Genomic DNA, 20,656 nt, shown 5'->3' on the forward strand with positions numbered 1-20,656 from the left:
AAGGAACTTATCTAGATGTGTGAACCCAGTGCTTCACAGAAGTTTATAATGTCCGGGCGTTAAAATAAAAAAATCGTATTTTTTCCACAAACATGATCATTTAGTCCCCAATTTTTTTATTTTCCCAAGGGTACCAGGAGAAATTGGACACCAAAAGTTGTTTTCCAATTTGTCCTGAGTACGCTGATACCTCATATGTGGGAGAAAACTACTGTATGGGCACACGTCGGGGCTCGGAAGGGAAGTAGTGACGTGATGGAATGGTCTGTGTTCTGCGGGTGTCATGTTGCCTTTGGAGAGCCCCTGGTGTACCTAAACAGTGGAAACCCCCCACAAATGACCCCATTTTGGAAACTAGACCCCCTAAGTAACTTATCTAGATGTGTGGTGAGCACTTTGAACCCCCAAGGGCTTCACAGAAGTTTATAATGTCCGGGCGTGAAAATAAAAAAATCATATTTTTTCCACAAACATGATCATTTAGTCCCCAATTTTTTTTATTTTCCCAAGGGTACCAGGAGAAATTGGACCCCAAAAGTTGTTGTCCAATTTGTCCTGAGTACGCTGATATCTCATATGTGGGAGAAAACTACTGTATGGGCACATGTCGGGGCTCGGAAGGGAAGGAGTGACGTTTTGGAATGCAGACTTTGATGGAATGGTCTGCGGGTGTCATGTGCGTTTGGAGAGCCTCTGATGTGCCTAAACTATTCAAACTCCCCACAAGTGACCCCATTTTGAAAACTAGACCCCCCACGGAACTTATCTAGATGTGTGGTGAGCACTTTGAACCCCCAAGTGCTTCACAGAAGTTTATAATGCCCGGGCGTGAAAATAAAAAAATCATATTTTTTTTTCCACAAAAATGATATTTTTGCCCCCAATTTTTTATTTTTGTAAGGGCAACAGGAGAAATTGAACCCCAAAAGTTGTTTTGCAATTTGTCCTGAGTAGGCTGATACCCCATATGTGGGGGTAAAACACTGTTTGGGCGCATGGCAGAGCTTGGAAGGGAAGGAGCACCATTTGACTTTTTCAACTCAGAATTGGCTGGAATTGAGCTCAGATACCATGTTGCGTTTGGAGAGCACCTGATGTGCCCAAACAGTGGAAAACCCCCAATTCTAACTCCAACCCTAACCCCAACACACCCCTAACCCTAATCTCAGCCCTAACCCTAATGGGAAAATGGAAATAAATACATTTTCTTTTAATTTTATTATTTTTCCCTAACTAAGGGGGTGATAACGGGGGGTTTGATTTACTATTTATGGCGGTTTTTATTTTTGGCAGCTGTCACACGCTAAAAGACGCTTTTTATTGTAAAAATAGTTTTTGCATCACCACATATTGAGAGCTATAATTTTTGCATATTTTGACCCACCGAGTCATGTGCGGTCTTATTTTTTGCGGGACGAGTTGACGTTTATATTGGTACCATTTTCGGGCACGTGACATCTTTTGATCGCTTTTTATTATGATTTTTGGGACGCAGAATGAACAAAAACCAGCGTTTCATGAATTTCTTTTGGGGGGTGCGCGTGCGGTAAAATTGATAAAGCGGTTTTATTCTTCGGGTCAGTACGGTTACAGCGATACCTCATTTATGTCGTTTTTTTATGTTTTAGCGCTTTTATGCAATGAAAACTATTTTATATAAAAAATAATTATTTTTGCATCGCTTTATTCTGCGAGCTATAACTTTTTTATTTTTTCACTGATGACGCTGTGTGGCGGCTCGCTTTTTGCAGGACAAGATGATGTTTTCAGCGGTACCATGGATATATATATGTCTTTTTGATCATGCGTTGTTGCACTTTTTGTTCGGCAGTATGATAATCACTATTTTTTGCTTTTTTTTATTTTTATTTTTTAAGGGGTTTGCTAAAGGGGTTAACTAATGGGACAGTTTTATAGGGCGGGTCGTTATGGACGCGGCAATACCAAATATGTGCACTTTTATTGTTTTTTGTTTTTTTTTTTTATTTCCAAAAAATGAATTTATTAGGGAATATTTTTTTTTTTTTAATTTATTTAGCGATTATTTTTACTTTTTTTTTTTTTTTTTTTTAACTTTATTAGGTTGTCCCAGGGGGGACATCACTGTCCTGTGACAGATCGCTGATCTGTCACATCACAGATCACTGTGACAGATCAGCGATCTGTCACAGGCATAGACGCAGACTTCCTCATGCCTGCGCTTTGCAGGCACTGAGGAAGTCAGCTCCCTGCAGGCCCCCGAAGGTCCCCGTCGCCATCTTGGATTCGGGGACCTGCAGGGATGGAGCCCCCCGCAGCAGTGCTGCACATTGCGCTGCTGTGGGGGGCTCAGGGAAGCACGGAGGGAGCCCCCTCCCTGCCGATGCTTGTTGTCGTGGCTGTGTCACTGAGAGCCACCACCAGACTTTTCTGGCGGCAACATATCCCCACAAAGAAATGGTATTGGCGGTCCAACGTCGGACGTGCTGGGTCCAACGTCGCCTGTTGAGGAATCGCCTGGAGACCCCATACACATTGTTCGATAAGTTTTTTCCCAATGATACAGTGGTTACAGAAAGTATTCAGACCCCTTTAAATTTTTCACTCTTTTTCATTGCAGCCATTTGGAAAATTCAAAAAAGTCATTTTTTTCTCATTAATGTTAACTTTGCACCCCCTCTTGACTAAAAAAAAAAAAAAAAAAAAAAAGCAAATGTAGAAATTTTTGCAAAATTTATTACAAAAGGAAAAACTAAAATATCACATGGTCATAAAGGGCCCGTTACACACAGCAATCTCGCTGGCGAGATCGCTGATTTTGTGACTGACACATCAGCGATCTCTCCAGCGAGATCGCTGTGTGTGACATCCTGCAGCGATCGGCCCCCCTGCCGGGTATCGCTGATTGTGCTGGATCGTCCTGGGCCATTTTTTCATCGCTGGTCTCCCGCTGGCCAGCGCGCATCGCTGCGTCTGGTAGCGGGAGCCAGCGATAAGCGACGCTGCACGCTGGTTACCTATGTAAACATCGGGTTTCTAAGGGCTGCAGGGACCTTAGAAACCCGATGTTTACCCTAGATACCAGCGTGCACTGCAGGCAGGGCGGAGGGTGGAGGCAAAGCGGCGCACAGACAGACCGGCGTAGCTCTGCTATCTGCTACTCCAGTCTGTCAGACCGGAGTAGCAGATAGCAGAGCTACGCCGGTCTGTCTGTGCGCCGCTTTGCCTCCACCCTCCGCCCTGCCTGCAGTGCACGCTGGTATCTAGGGTAAACATCGGGTTTCTAAGGGCCCTGCAGCCCTTAGAAACCCGATGTTTACGTTGGTAACCAGCGTGCTTGCTGGTCCTGATCGCTGGAGAGGCTGTCTATGTGACAGCTCACCAGCGAACAGCTAACAATGTCCCAGCGATCCCATCCACGTCGGATCGTGGGTGGGATCGCTGGGACATCGTTATGTGTAACGGTACCCTAAGTGTTCAGACCCTTTACTCAGACACTTGTGTTGTCCATTTCCTTGTGATCCTCCCTGAGATGGTTCTACTCCTTGTTTGGAGTCCAGCTGTGTTTAATTAAACTGATCATGTCAGACCAAATGAGAATCATGACAGCCAATCTGTGAGTTTCACCTATCCACCCCAGTAGAACCGCTGAGCTCACTGGCTGTGTCACGTTGACAGCCAATGCCAGAAACCTGGAGCAGCATAGACTTGACGATGGTGAGTACAGCAGCAAGCGTTTGCTGAAATGCAGCTCTAAACTTGCAAGGAACCTCCAATATGCTTTACTGTTGCCCGCAGAAACTCATTTACTGCTCTCCAGCCCTATTTAATATTTTGACAGCTCTGTGCAGAGCACCTGCCGCCATGATTTTTTGCACACTCGTTCGTACGTTTTCAGAGCAGGACCGGACCGAGCCTCTTCTTTTTTTTTTTTTCTCTTTTTAAATACATATAGACACTGGAATACACACAGGGGAGGTCCCCTGTGCAAGAATTTGTCACCATGATGCACATTTCCTCCTGCTTTAGAAGTGGAAATGGGCCACTTACCTTTTGGTTCCATGTGCGGCTGTTCAGGTTGCACCATTGGTATGTACGCCCCTGCATTCAGATAAATAGTATCACTATAATATACGTTGACTAAAGACACGTGTCATTAAATGGCATGTTGTTACTAAGGCTGGTTTCACATTAGCAGTTTTGTGCGCATGCGTCATGCGTACCTATGTTTAACATGGTGTACGCATGGTCTTGCGTTTGCATGCGTTCATCTGCGTTTTTGTGCGCATGCGTTTTTCCAGGTGTGCATCTAGACGCGCCGGACGCAACATGTTGCATTTTTGGGTCCGCCCAAAGGCGTAAAAAAAAAAACCATGCATATGCTTGCGCACGGAATGCGTCAAAACAACGCATTACAGTCTATGGGAACTCAGGCGTGCGCATGGACATGCATTACCCTGCGTTTGCGTACGCATGCGTTTTAAGAGTAAACATGTCTAGACACTGGTTTAAAACACCCCCTACACAAAGAAACATTGTTTGAAATGTGAGTATAAAAACCTAATGTCCAGCTATCGCCCAATATCATTGCTTCCATTCGCTTCCAAACTCCTGGAACAGCATGTCCACGCTGAACTTTCCTCCCATCTATCATCTAACTTGCTCTTTGACAATCTACAATCTGGTTTCCGCCCCCATCACTCCACTGAGACAGCCCTGACCAAAATTACTAACGACCTACTTACAGCCAAATCAAATGGCACATTCAGCGTCTCCCACTCCCACACCACCTCCTCATCCCACCCTCTCTCTGTTGGAGTCCCCCAAGGCTCTGTTTTAGGACCCCTACTCTTCTCAATCTATACACTTGGTCTGGGGCAACTCATAAAGTCCCACGGATTCCACTACCACCTTTATGCTGATGACACTCAGATCTACCTCTATGGCCCAGACATCACCTCTCTGCTGTCCAGAATCCCAGAATGTCTATCAGCCATATCCTCCTTCTTCTCCTCTCACTTCCTCAAAGTCAATGTAGACAAATCTGAACTCATCTTTCCGCCATCTCACAGATCTTCTTTACCCGACCTAGCTATAACAATTAATGACATCACACTTCCTCCAGTACCAGAAGTCCGCTGCCTCGGAGTAACCTTTGACTCTGCCCTGTCCTTCAAACCGCACATCCAAAACTGTACTTTTTTCTCCATTTATAATGCATGCGCATAAAAACCGCAAACGCATGCAAAAACGCTTGCACGTTTTTGCATGCGTTTCTACTTGCACACGATGCGCTGCGCACAAAGACGCAAGTGTGAAACTAGCCTAAGTTCTGTTCTCTGGCTTTGCATATCTGATATTCTCTTACCAGGTTCTTCCCTTAGGGCTTGGCAACACATTTGTACCTGACATTTGTATTGCAGTCAAATTTGTAATCAAGCCTAAAACAACCTACCGTAGTGAGCAGCAGCTTGTAAGGAGCGGATTTCAGGACCATGAATCCAGTTATGAAGTAAATCAGATGGTTTAGGCTTTGAGCACGAGATGCGTTTTTGATGCCTTTTCACAGCGTATTTTACGTGCGGAAATGCTCCAAAAAACGCAATGGAATACTAAAGCATGGTAATGCAATGACAATCCTGAAGTGTTGTGCACATGATCCGTAAATTTCTGTCCTTATTTGCAGCGTTATATTTTCTGCAGTATGTCAATTCTTTTTGCATTTCTGCAGCATTTTTGACTCTTTGACTACAAATTGAAGTCAAATCTGCAGCAAAAACGCAGGTGTAAAAAGGTTTGCGGATTTGCTGTATATTTGCTGCCAAAAACGCTGCAGAATTGTCAAAGGAAATGATGTCAGTAGGAGGAAGAGTGTGTGGGCAGAGAATGTGTGTTTCTGTCTGCGGGTGTGTGTGTGTGTGTTCCCATGCGACGAACAGCCCATAGTGATTGTACTTAGGTGTTGTCTGATGGGACTACTACTCCCATCCGGCTGTGTCTGCTGTCACATATAACAGAGACAGCATGAGCCGATGATGGTTGATTAGTCTCATCATCCGGCGCCTGAGTTCAATTGTAAAAAAAAATCAAAACATTGACATAATCACATACAATATTCTCCTACTTACCGAACACCTAATCCCTGACGCCCACGTGTCCTGCAAGCAATCAAAAATAATAATCCAATTGTAAGGATTTCTACTAACTCAGGTGCGCTAGAAGAAAACAGGAGGCGTGCTTCTTTAAACTTTTTTTTTATTTACTCCATAAACCAAGCAGTGAAAACAAATGGTAAACGGCCTTCAGAGCAGGCAAAACAAGACAAAACTGTCCTTATCCCTGGCTCCCTGCTTCCTCAGGCCTATGGGCACACAGGCTGGGCAATGTCCAGCACGCAGACTTGGTCTGGAGCCACACACAAGAAGCCTTCTACCTCCCAAGACACAGACCATGTGCCAAACAGTCTCCATTATGTAGGCTGTAACCACACCCACAAGTGAGGTATGTGGGTAGCCAGACCCGCAACCCGGACCCAGGTGCACTAAACAACATCCTACCTAGGGCTTAGGTGCACTAAAGCAAAATACTCCGGGTTGCATCGCAGTGAACAGCCATCTCTGCAACACATGCCTCCCATTGACAACACGGCCATTAGCCTCCTTACAAAACATATACTCCCTGTCCGCCGTAGTCCATTTAATACCGAGTGTTCCACGTCGATGTCACCCGACCGCCGGCGATACACTTGACAGGAGGTAATCGCTCCCATAGTATTTCACTGAGCCGCCGTGAGAGTTCACCAGAGTACACCAGCTGAGCACCAAAATGCTGCTGTACTTTCATGTTTGTCTTGATTTTGAATATATTTGATTATATTTAGGGAAAGACCAAACAGAGCAGTCAGGTGACTTCTGAAAACTGCAGTGGCAATTAGTTAAAGGGAACCTGTCAGCAGGATTGTGCTCAGTACCCTACACACAGTGTCAAGTCTGCGCCGTTATACTGAGTAAAATGATACCTTGGTTGATAAAATCTGTCTTGTGGTTGTTGTGTAATCATTTTTTTTAGTTTGCGCTAATGACATGCCCGTGATTGGGGGCGGCCTGTGGGGAGGTCTTCATGTGGTGCTCTACTTAGATATTCATCTGTATGGCTTCTGTCAGGTCACTGATCCCTCAGTGACCTGACCCCTAGTTCATGGATTTTATCAACCAAGGTGTCATTTTAATCAGTATAGTGGCGCCGACCTGACATTGTGGGTAGGTTACTGTGCACAATCCTGCTGACAGGTTCGCTTTAATGCTGTTTTTGGATTGCTGAATAAACAACTGCTTGACTTTGCAGGGGAACTGCTGTTTATCCGTGATCCAATTGTAAGGACTGCACTGTTTGTTGAATCCACTGTTGCCTGTAGAATCAGATGATTGCTGATTGCCTGTTGAGCAGTTGCAGCCAGCTGCTCCATTTGGCCTTACCGTAATGGTGTTTTTATACCAGTTGTATACAGTGCTAAGATTTGTATAACTGACAAAGTTAATTTGGTTTTTTAGAGTAAATCTGATCAGTCTTTATACAATGCTGTTTTTTTCTTGCTGCGGTCACTCTGCTTGGATTTGACCCCGATTGATGACTGCAAAAGAAAACGTCAGCATGCCTGATGTTAATGTGCCCCATCGAAAAGAGCTAGTCTTCATGCAGATCCACGGTAATCCAAACTGCAAAGCCATGCTACGTTCTACTGTAAAAATCCACAGGTCAACCTGGTTATCTTCTCTAGAAATATATCGCCGAGGGGTCACCTTAGTATTGCAACGAGTCCAGTACAGTTTTAGCCCTAACTGCTTAATTGAAAAAAAAAAAAAAAAGACTGTCCTATTATCAGTCAGTGAAAGGGCAAAACTAATCGTTATGGATTAATAAGACAGATTGTAATGGATTTGTCAGTAATCTTCTAAAAACAGGAGTATTGATGCCAATGTGGACAGGACTTGAAAAATGTCTGAAATAAAATGGTGGGGTTGCTTTTACTGAAGCTCTTTAGACCGTACAGACTAAAGGCCTCCAAACACATTAGAATAGCCAAACCTGCCGATATGGACCACCAATATATAAGAATACAGCGTGTCCGATTTCCTACCGCCGATCCTTTATTTTTCTTAAACATAAGATGATGCCAGAGATATCCAGCAACGTCTCTCGTAGGGAACACAGGAACGCTCAGCAGAGCACGCACTCCTGTGCATGGGAGAGTCGGGCAAGATGGCAGCCATCTAAACGATCGACCGAACCATTGTTCAGCTAGCGGCTGTCTAAAGTGTATTGGGGGGCTTTAGACTAAATAGTCTTATATAGATTTATGTTTGTCAAATTGGCTCTTGCTATTCGATAAATCAGGCTCACTTATAGACTGTCTTCTCTGAGCTTAAACCATCTACTAGTGTCTTACTTTGGTCCAAGTTGCGCCAAATTGTGCCACAGCATGGACACTTAGGGCACACCCATTTCCTGTAGCTCTGCCCCCCTGTCTAGTAAGTTTTAAGCCAGACATTTTGTGCATGTAGTTTACTAAATCAGCCCCAATATCTATCTCCTAAAAGGTTCTTAGTCTTTTTTTTTTCTTAGGGACAACTGTAGGCAATATGGGTATTGTTGACTCTTGAGTTGTCAGGTTCAAATTGTGAAAAATACTATAATTTTAGGTTTAAAATGGTATCCTTAAGTTAGTTTAGTACATTTGCAACTTTAAGTGACATTTTGATGGAACTGTTTTACTTTTTAGGTCTTATTGTTGGGGTGATCTTACGGTATGGAACGCCTTCCACCAGCACTTATGACAAAGCCATCAGCTGCTCTCCCGAACAGAGGGCATTCACCACGCTCCTTGTCAATGTCAGTGGGAAGTTCTTTGAGTATACATTGAAGGGAGAGATCATCCCTGAGAAGATTCATAATGTGGAACAGAATGACATGTTGAGAAAAGTAAGTGAGCCTTACTTCAACTTTTTTTTTTTTAAGGGCTGTGTTAGTGGTTTTCTTTCAACTTTTACGTTAACAGTATAATGTTGTTCTAATTTGTTGGGAAAAGAAGCAATATTTTTCCATTTGACACAAGGAATTTCAATGTCGAAATGAGAGAAATTAAAACTAAATTCACATAACGATTGTTATATAGCAGTGGTGGCGGACCTTTTAAAGACAGAGTGCCCAAACTGCAATCCAAAACCCACTTATTTTTCGCAAAGCGCCCTGAATACTAAGGTTTTAGATTAGAAAGGCAACTCGTACTTTAGTGTGCTATAGTCACTGTAAAGAGCTTATAACCACTGCACTCCAAGCCTAAGATACTAGCCAACAATTGTAGAGCAGGTCCGTTCTTGAGAATGGAGAGGATTTTTAATCAAAAGTAAAATTGCAAACTTGTTTGTTTTACAGCCTTTTTGCAAATGTAACCCTTTACTGTGATGATAGCAAACCCTTTAAGGCAGGGATTTCAAACTTAAATACACAGAGGGCCAAAGTTAGAAGCTTGCAGAAAGTTGCAGGCCAACCTTGATATTTGTTAAAAAATGTCTACAATTGAGAGAGTTTTTCCTTATCAAATAAAATGATTAACCTTTGGAATTATAGTGGAATGTGTGTGTGTGTATATGTATATGTATATATGTGTATATATATATATATATTAGAGCAGTGAAAAGCATATGGCCCAATGGCATAATTTAAATATGTAATAACAAAGGATAAAAATGACCTTGAATGAAACAGATGATAAAGTGTGATGCAAACAAAGTGCCCTCAAACACAGTATGATACCCCGACCGTGAACGCCTCCACACGCACAGTATGATGACCCCTCTGTACCCTCCTCCCTCAGTTCCGCCAACAAAGAATGATGACCCCATCACAGTATGATTCTCCAACTGTAATGCCCACACAGCCCCCCATACAGTATAATGGGCATATAAAGTCCTCCATACAGTACAATGGCTCAACATAGATCTCCATAAAGTATAATGTCTCTCCTCGACACTGCCATTGCCATTAGTTTCTACAATGCCACTCTTGCATCAGCCATCGACTCGGTCGCCCCTGTCATGCATAACAGAGTGCTACGAATCAATCGACAACCCTAGCACAATAGCATCACTAAAAAGCTTCGGCAAGCATGCAGAATGGCGCTGGAAGAAAACTTATTTGCAAGACGACTTCACTGCACTCAAACAAGCAACACTCGCATTCAAATCTGCCCTCACCTCTGCTAAACAGGCCTACTTTACATCCCTTGTATCTTGCTTATCTCACAACCCCAAACAGTTGTTCAATACTTTTAACTCCCTCCTCCACCCACCACTGCCCCCTCCGACTTCCCTGATCTCTGCCGAGGACTTTGCCGCACACTTCAAAAACAAGATAGACCAAACACGGCAAGTGTTTATTGCTTAACTACCACAAACCCTTTGCACACCAGATCAATGCCCAAACCCCATAACCTCCCTATCTAAGGCTAGTTTCACACTAGCGTTACTGGGCGCAGCGCTCGGCTGCCGTTAAGCTCCGCCCCCGGCCGCACCCCTCCAGTCAGCTCCTCCTATGATCGCATGACGATGGATGCGAGCAGCGTACCCTATATTTAGCGTTGGGTACGCTGGTCGTACACTCTTGCCAGCGTATCCGCCCTTTTGGCGCTGCGCCGACGTGCGCCAAACGCACTGTTGCATTTTTGTGCGCTCTGCTCAGCGCCAAAAGGGCGGATGCGCCAGCAAAAGTGTACCAGCGCACGACCAGCGTACCCAATGCTAAATATAGGGTACGCTGATTGCATGCAACGTCATGCGATCATAGAAGGAGCTGACCGGAGGGGGCGCGGTCGGGGGCGAAGCTTAGCGGCGGCCGAGCGCTGCGCCTGGTAACGCTAGTGTGAAACTAGCCTAACATCACTGAAGGGGAGCTTGCTCATCTTCTCTCCAAATCACACCTCACCACTTGTGCACTTGACCCTATCCCATCCCACCTCCTCCCCAACCTCACCACCACTCTTATCCCATCCTTAACCCAACTTTTCAACCTATCACTTCTGGTACCTTCCCTTCTGCTTTCAAACATGCCACAATCACGCCTATCCTTAAAAGCCAACCCTCGACCCAAATGCCATGTCCAGCTATCGCCCAATATTGCTGCTCCCATTGGCTTTTAAACTCCTGGAGCAGCACGTCCACGCTGAACTTTCCTCCCACCTATCATCTAACTTTCGCTTTGGCAATCTACAATCTGGTTTCTGTCCCCATCGTTCCACCGAGACAGCCCTGACCAAAATTACCAACGATCTACTTACAGCCAAAGCAAGCGGACAATACTCCTCCTTCTAGACCTGCCATCTGCTTTCAACACAGTTGACCACTTCTTCCTACTACAGATCCGCTCCTCCGTTGGCATCAAAGACCTCGCCCTATCCTGGATCTCCTCATACCTTGCCAACCTCACATTCAGCGTCTCCCACTCCCACACTACCTCCTCATCCCACCCTCTCTCTGTTGGAGTCCCCCAAGGCTCTGTTTTAGGACCCCTAGTCTTCTCAATCTATAGACTTGGCCTGGGAAACTCATAAAGTCCCACGGATTCCAGTACCACCTTTATGCCGATGATACTCAGATCTACCTCTATGGCCCAGACGTCACCTCTCTGCTCTCCAAAATCCCTGAGTGTCTATCAGCCATATCCTCCTTCTTTTCCTCTCGCTTCCTCAAACTCAATGTGGACAAATCTGAACTGATCATCTTTCCCCCATCTCACAGATCTTCCTTACCCAACCTTTCTATAACAATTGACGACATCACGCTTCCCCCGTACCAGAGGTCCGCAGCTTCGGCGTAACCCTTGACTCTGCCCTGTCATTCAAACCGCACATCCAAGCTCTTTCCATCTCCTGTCGCCTCCAGCTCAAAAATATTTCCAGAATCCGTCCCTTCCTCAACCCACAGTCTACTAAAATGCTTATGCATGCACTCATCTTCTCCTGCCTCGACTACTGCAACATCCTTTTCTGTGACCTCCCTGCTAACACCCTCGCACCCATCCAGTCCATCGTTAACTCTGCCGCCCGACTAATTCATCTCTCTCTTCTCACTACTCCTCCGCTTCTCCCCTCTGCAAATCTCTTCACTGGCTCCCATTCCCTCAGCGTATCCAATTCAAATTACTAATACTGACCTACAAGACCATCTACAACCTGTCTCCTCCATATATCTCTGAACTATTCTCCCGATATCTTCCCTCAAGTAATCTCCGGTCCTCCCAAGACCACCTCCTCTCCTCACCCAACCGCCAACAAGACTTCTCCTGAATATCCTCCATCCTCTGGAATTCTTTGCCCCAACACGTCTGACTATCAACCATACTCGGATCCTTCAGACAGAACCTGAAAACGCATCTCTTCAGGAAAGCTTGCAGCCTGCAAAGATCCCCGCTGCCTCCTCACCTTTACTGGAGCTACCACCTCACCATCACTGGAGCTGCTGCAACCCCCCAACCTACTGTCTCCTTCCCCACCATCCTGTAGAATGTAAGCCCGAAAGGGCAGGGTCCTCTCTCCCCTCTATATCAGTCTGTGATTGTTAGTTTGTTTATTGTAAGTGATATCTGTAATTTCTATGTAACGTACAGCACCATGGAACCAATGATGCTTTTTAAATAGATGATAATAATAATAATAATAATAATAATAATAAAATGGCTCCACATAGTCCTCCATACAGTGTAATGGCCCCCACATAGTCCTGCATAAAGTGTAATGGGCCCCAGATAATGCTCCATGCAGTATAATGGCCCCACACGATGCTCCATTCTGTATAATGACCCCACATAGTGTTTTATACTGTGTAATGTGCTCACATAGTGCTCCTTACAGTATAATGGCCTCACATAAATAACTACCATATATACTCGTGTATAAGCTGAGGCACGTAATTTTGACACACAAAACTGGGAAAACTTATTGACTCGAGTATAAGCCAGGTATGCATGGTCCCCTAATCCCTATTCTGGTATGCATGGCTCCTTATCCCCATCCTTGTCTGCATGGCTCCTTGTCCCCAACCTTGTCTGCATAGCTCCTTATCCCCATCCTTGTCTGCATGGCTCCTTATCCCCATCCTTGTCTGCATGGCTCCTTGTCCCCATCCTTGTCTGCATGGCTCCTTATCCCCATCCTTGTCTGCATGGCTCCTTATCCCCATTCATTTCTGCATGGCTCCTCATCCCTATCCTGGTATGATGGCTCCTCATCTCTATCCTGGTATGCTGGCTCCTCATCGCTTTCCTTGTCTGCATGGTTCCTTATCCCTAGTCTGCATGGCTCCTTATCCCCATCCTTGTCTGCATGGCTCTTTATCCCCATCCTTGTCTGCATGGCTCCTTATCCCCATCCTTGTCTGCATGGCTCCTTATCCTCATCCTTGTCTGCATGGCTCCTCATCACTGTCCTTGTATACTTAGTTCCTCATCCATATCCTTGTCTTCATGGCTCCTTATCCCCATCCTTGTCTGCATGGCTCCTTATTCTCTTCCTTGAATGCATGGCTCTTTATCCCCATCCTTGTCTACATGGCTTCTTATCCCTGTCCTGGTATGCACAGCTCCTCATCCCCATATTTGTATGCATGGCTTCTCATCCCTATCCTTGTATGTATGGCTCCATGAGAAAAGCATTAAAAAAAAACATCCTATTTACCTTCCCTGCATGCCCTCGCAGCATCTTGTTTCGGTACCAGCAGGTCCTGCGCTGGGCGATAAAGTGTCACCGCTCATTAAGGGAATGAATATTCACTCCACGCCTATAGGAGTGGAGAGAGATGAATATTAATTCCCTTAATGAGTGGGAACGTGTGATAGCCCAGCAGCTGCTGGAAAGCTGGCGGCTGAAACTGTGCGCGCTGTAAGAGAAAAGAATATTCATTGCCAGTGCAGTGAATATTCATTTCTCTTTAGCAGTGGGCACAGTTAGAGGCGCTGCAGTCAGCTCCTGTATCCTGTGACCCGCTGCTCCCCTCTCCCGCCATCTTCTAGTCATGAGGAGATGGAACGTGCCATAGGTTCGCCGCCACTGTTACATAGGTTGCATTTATAATTGACACGTTAAACATTAGCCATAGTATTACATTAGCCCAAAAGGAGGTCAATAGTGTCATTTTGTCCTCATCTATAAATGTCTAAAAGGATCCTCATTATTATCCCACAAACTAGCAAAAAAAAATCCTCAGTAGGCTAGAGAATCCAAAGGTGACAAACTCCCCACAAAAGAAAAATCAAAAATTGTAACTGAAATATTTTGCATATCTATAGGTAAAAACACCAGGTCAGTGCTAAAATACTAAGTATAATATCATAGGGATATAAAATTTCTATCCAAAGAAAAACATGTGATCTCTTAACTTAAGGGCCTCTTACACATAGCGATATCGCTAAAGCGTCACCGATTTTGTGATGCAACAGCGATATCGCTAGCGATCTCGCTACATGTAACACCTCCAACGCCCCCCCCCCCGCTGGATATTGCTGGTCGCGCGAGAACGTCCTGGTCCATTTTCTCATCGCCGGCTTCCTGCTGGCGCCGACGAGCGACACATGGACGCGGGCAGAAGACGTCATCAGAGCTGCGTGTGACAGGTAAGTAACAACCGCCGACCGCTGCTGTATCGCTGGTGAGATCTGCCTGTTTGGCAGCTCACTAGCGACCATTTTGCGATGCACCAGTGATCCTGACCGCGTCATATCGTTGTCGGGATCGCTGGTGCATCGCTAAGTGTAACGGGGCCTTTATTTTCACCGGACAACCCCTTATCACAAATCCTTGAGATGGGTGATAACTTTTTGATCGATGGGACTCCGAATGGTGTGAGCAGCATAGATTGGCAGAGCAGGGCACTTTTATCCCTGATAGAAAGTGGCATTGTACGTGCTCGACTGGCACTCCTGTCATTCTTGAAATGGCTACCCAACACTGCACTCGCCTACTTCTGTCAGTGCAGTAGAGAATGAATGGAGTGGCTGTCGAGCATGTATTCTGCCCCTCCATTCTATTAAAAGAGAAAAAAGCGTTCCTAGTTCCATCAAAACCGACAAAGGAAGATAGAAAATGTGAGTTATAAACTCGCCTGATGATGATATGCTGCAGGCACAACACTGACAAGAGCGAGGATGATCTCCCTACAGTGACTGGAGCTGCGTCCGCAAAGACCTCGGTAAATCCCCAGGACTTAAAAGGCAATGTGAGCAAGAAAAAAAGTCATAGACTTGATGAGCGCTGCCAGAAGGAAACTGACCAGGGTAGGGATAAAAACTTCTTTTTTTTTAAATCAGACTACGGTTTTCAGGGCTGGTCTGGCTCCTTCATGAGGAACATCTATATCTGATGAAGGAGCCAAATCGGCCCTGAAATGCGTAACTGGATTAAAAAGTTTTTATCCCTACTTTGGTCAGTTTCCTCCTGACTGGGCTCAGCAAGTCTACAACTTTTTCTTCCTCACATTGCTCCATTCTAGTAGGAATAAAAGTGCACGATAGGGGATAAAAATCTTCCCATTCTGCCGGTTGGACAATCACCAGTCAACAAGTTTTCACACTGGGACTAGATGGAGTATGTAGATTGACAGGTGAAAACAAGTTATTTGTGCAACAAATATTTCATATAGTAAGTGGTGGAAAAAGTCCCATACTAAAGTCTTTTTGTAGAAGTGTGTATCGCTGCCGAAAACATGGTCTGTGCCAAGTCATGGCATCCAAATGTTTTGTGTTGCAGGCCTTGCACAGTTCCATCTCTGTCGGTGATAGGATAGCTTATTTAATGGGTTTCTTGGCTCATGTGTCATACAAAGAAATCAATTTTGTTAATGGAGAAGTGAGATGCAAGGGGGAACAGGGCAGTGTAGCACCAAGTAGATTGCAAAATGCATGTTAGGGAGGACAGTGGGGTGCAACATTTTCACATAGCATGATTAAATGCTTACAGACCTACTAATTCCTTATATATGGGACCTAGCGGATGATTGCAGTGTAAACTAATGAAGACGACGTGTCAATATTTGCATTAAAGTTATATGGACCTTTCTATTGATGGCTATTTTAATTTATTATTCTTAGTATTATTATTATTATTATTATTCCTTTGTCTCGATCTCGAGCCATGGGGTGACCTGATGGATGAATCGTCTGTAGGAAGATCGGTCTTGTGTAAACCTAGATAGGTCCACCAGGGTCTTCACGACCGTTATTTAGATTGTATCAATCCATCAGGTTGCTGGTCTTCTACCTCTTCACCTTGTTCCTTCTATTCTGTCGGCCATGATGTCCTTCTCCAGTGATCTCTCTCTTCGTATGATTTGTCCAAAGTAGGAAAGTCATAGCTTGGTGATCATTGCTTTGAGTGACATCGCTGGCTTGATTTATTTGTTCTTCTTGCCATCCATGGTATTTACAACATTCTTTTCCAGCACCACATTTCGACGGCATCGAGTCTGTTTGTATATATTATCATCTATCTATATCTAGCTCTATTGTTCATAGTAGGGCTGTTCATAGTTTTAACGTTTAAAGAAGGCAAAAATCCTATGAGACAGATAATTGCTCCATTGGGGAAAAATTTATTATAGACTCCAAGTATGGCAATCGGACAGGTTCCTTGAATCAACCGTTGCATTACAGAATCTAGCGCACATAACCTGTAATATTATATTGTATATTAGTGAATGGACCAATAGAACATACTGTGGCAGAGAGTTCACAGTCTCACTGCTTTTACAGTGCCCCCTTCCCCCCCATCCACCTTCCCTATGCCATGGACTTCTATAGCCCCCATCCTGGATCTGCCCCATCCACCTTTCCTACAACCCCTACCCAACATCCCTACACTCCCTATCCCCTTTTGAACACTTGCTTTGGCAAAACTAATGTGTATTTAGTCCTGCCAAAAAAGCTTGTTTGAATCTTGAATCAGTAAAGAACCACCACTGGTAATAACACCACCTTTCCTCTAGACATAACCTCCCTCCCTCCTCGGTTGTCATCTGTCAGTTAAATAAACCCAACCAAACCTCACATATAGCCATGCAGGTCATTGATATGTAAATCCATTCACACCTTTGTATCTTCTATAAATAAGGCTACTTTCACACTTGCGCCTTTTTGCGCAGCGTATCGAGCGCACATGAAACGCATGTCAAAAGCACATGCAAACGCTTGTAACCGCTGCGTTTTTTGTAGCATTATTGTGCGCATTACGACAAAAAATCGCAGCGTTTTTATGCGTTTGTAAGCGTTTTTACATGCGTTTGCATTTTTTATTCGCAATGATGTCACTTCACAGGAGAAAAAATCCTTGAAAAATTCTTGCAACACACTCCACCAATGGGACAGCAGTGGGCGTGTCTTGTGGAAATTCTTTATATAGACCCTGTTTACAGCTGAATTCTTCACATTTGCTTGCATCAGCCTTGTGAAGCATGGATCTGCGCTGGAAGAGTTTTTACTTTGACTTGAATCTGGACATGAGGACGGCTCAGGCTTATGCAGTTGCTTGCCATGAACAGAGGGAGAGAGAGAGGCAGCGAAGACGGCAGCGGCGTCGTTTGTGGATACATCCCATTATTGAACTCCGGGAGAGCCGTGGAGCGTACCACACCCTCTACAGTGAGCTACAGGCAAACCCGGAGAAATTTACAGATTATACCCGGATGTCCCAACAAAGCTTTAACGATTTGCTTGGTCGGGTCCAAGAAGCCATCCGGAGGCAGGACACGCAGCTCCGGCGTGCGATTACTCCTGAGGAACGGCTACTGGTTACATTACGGTACGTAGTATTGCAAAACCAATGCCTGCAGAAATTTCTTTGTTGTGACATGTACTATTACAAATCTGGCAGAATTATAGTTCTGCCATGTATTTAACAAAAAGCTGCGGTTTGTTTTTTTTTAATGGCATGTAATGAACAAAAGGCTGCAGATGCATTTTTATAAACTTTTTTTTTTTTTTTTTAATTTATTGTTGGTGTTTTTAAAATCCATATACAGAAGTAATATTTGTTGTTTGTTTTTTCTTTGTTTCCCAGATTCCTGGCAACTGGAGAAACACTCTCTTCACTCCACTTCCAGTTCCGTATTGGAATCTCCACGTTGTTTGGAATTGTAGCGGACACCTCCCGGGCTTTGTGGAATGTTCTCTGTCCAGAATTCATGCCCCTGCCCACCGCAGAAAAGTGGTTGGAAATCGCCAAAAAATTCTGGACAGTATGCAATTTCCCCAACTGTTTGAGAGCGGTGGATGGGAAACACATCCGGATTATCAAGCCAAAAAGAACTGGATCGCAGTACTACAACTATAAAAAGTACTTTTCTACAGTACTCATGGCCATTTCGGATGCAGACTGTATGTTTGTAGCAGTGGACATTGGGGCATTTGGCCGTGGAAATGACTCCCCAGGCCTTTAAGAACTCGGACATGGGCCGGAGATTGTATGGCAACCAATTTAATTTTCCCATGCTACGGCCTCTTCCCAACACCGAAGGTCCGCCACAGCCCTTAGTAATGGTTGGGGATGAGGCATTCCAGATGTGCCAAAACATGCTCAAGCCCTACTCCAGCCGGGACTTGGACCACACCAAAAGAATTTTTAATTATAAGCTGACCAGTGCCAGAAGAACTGTTGAGTGTGCCTTTGGTATTCTTGTATCCAGATGGCACATTCTCGCCACAGCCATTAATCTAAAACTGGTAACAGTGGATGAGGTGGTGAAGGCCTGTGTGGTTCTACATAATTTTGTTATGGCTAGAGAACATCCAAACTTAGATCTTAATGATGTTGCTCCTAACCCATTGCCTGAATTTAATTAGCACCCTCTCAGGTCATCGGTTGAAGTTGGCCAAATGAGGGACCAATTTGCGGCCTACTTCATCTCAGATGTAGGCCGGTTGGAATGGCAAGATCAAATGGTGTAAAAAATTTTTTCTTGTTGTTGGGTTAATAAAACAATGTTTTGATACCTGTACTGAGTGCATTGTGTCTTTTTACATTCCCAATTGTATTATCAACTCGCCAGGTGTACCAGTGAAATTATGATGCTGTGTTTTGTGCATCATGAATTTACTAGTACTCCTGACTAGGTGACTATACATACACACACACAAGTTGTATGACCGTTATCATCTCGACAGTGTGTTCAATTAGCAGCGACGGTGGAGAAAATACAACTAATATTTTTGTCACATGGACTAATTTAAAAAAAAAAAAAAAAAAAATTGTTGATGCACTGGCATCCTTTACTTTTTATTACACCAAAACATGTGACTATAAATATTATTTGTACGATAACCACTGTGGCTTGAGTTTGAAAACACACTGGAGACATAATAGAGTTTATACAACTTCTACCATACCTAGGCCTGGTGTATAACGCATAGTAAGTTCACAAAGTTATCACACATGGGCATGACAAAACACATATTACTTAAACTGCAGCATCTATAAAGTCTGCATCAAATATATGGAGAGTTAAGCAACGCTGCAGGTTAAAACTCGTGTATTCACCTGCCCATGTGTGATAGTGATGATGATACAAGGCCAGGGTATTGGTGAAGTAAATATAACATTTATTTTAAGCATCAGGTCATCAGTTTATTCCACACACTTAAATAGAGTATGTTGTTAATTACTAGGTATATCTACAATCCCCTTGCCTTGTCTCAAAAATAGTTAAATGATGATGGTACAAAAAAGGAAAGGTAACAATAGATATGCCTTGCACTCAACACCATTCTCTATGCCAGGGTTTCCAAAATCTAGTCCTAAATGTCCACCAACAGATCATGTTTTAAGGATTACCTTTTTTTGGGGTCAGGTGAAGCAGTTATCACCGGAGTAATGGAATTACTTAAAACATGATTTGTTTGTTGGCCTTGAAGACTGGAGTTGGGGAACCCTGCTTGATTCATTCTGTGCAATATTATATGACTGAAGAGACTGGTGCTGAAAATACAAGTCACATAGCTTTGTTTTTCTGACACCAGATATCTCCATTACTGATGTTTCTTGTGTCAGTCTTGGACATATGTGTTGTCAAAAAAAACAATCTATATGACTTGTATTTTCCGCACCAGTCTCTACATTCTTCTGATATTGCACAGACTGAATTCAGCAGGGTTCCCCAACTCCAGTCCTCAAGGACCACCAACAGATAATGTTGTAAGTAATTCCATTGCTCCGTTGATAACTGCTTCACATGAGCAAAAAAAAAAAACGGAATTCCTTACAACATGATCTGTTAGTGGACCTTGAGGACTGGAGTTGGGGAACCCTGCTGGATCCAGTCTGTGCAATATTAGAAGAATGTAGAGACTGGTGTGGAAAATACAAGTCGTATAGATTATTATTATTTTTTTTTTTTGACAACACATATATCCAAGACTGACACAAGAAACATGTCTCAGTAATGGAGATATCTGGTGTCAAAAACGCTAAGTGTACGGCGCAGTGTGTGTACGGCGCAGTGTGTGTAGTCGGCGATTGACACAGTAATCAATCCAAATTTTTTGAAAGCAGAATTGCACATTTATTTTTCCACAAAAAAAAATAAAATAAAGATTTTATTAGGAATGACGTTTGGGGGATGTGGAGAGACGAGGAATGGCTGGA

General features: G+C 44.0%; 1 protein-coding gene across 2 annotated transcripts in view; it reads left to right on the forward strand.

Annotated features, from left to right (window-relative positions):
* SLC9A7 (solute carrier family 9 member A7) overlaps positions 1-20,656 on the forward strand; it is a 180,957-nt gene that overhangs the window by 30,150 nt on the left and 130,151 nt on the right. For both annotated transcript variants that reach the window (XM_073541453.1, XM_073541454.1), the window contains exon 2: positions 8,759-8,958. In XM_073541453.1, coding sequence (XP_073397554.1) covers positions 8,759-8,958 — 200 coding nt within the window. The remainder of the gene's footprint in view (positions 1-8,758; positions 8,959-20,656) is intronic.

The sequence above is a fragment of the Dendrobates tinctorius genome, unplaced genomic scaffold (genome assembly GCF_039654945.1).
Source record: "Dendrobates tinctorius isolate UK_male_01 unplaced genomic scaffold, ASM3965494v1 ptg000121l, whole genome shotgun sequence".
Taxonomy (NCBI): domain Eukaryota; kingdom Metazoa; phylum Chordata; class Amphibia; order Anura; family Dendrobatidae; genus Dendrobates; species Dendrobates tinctorius.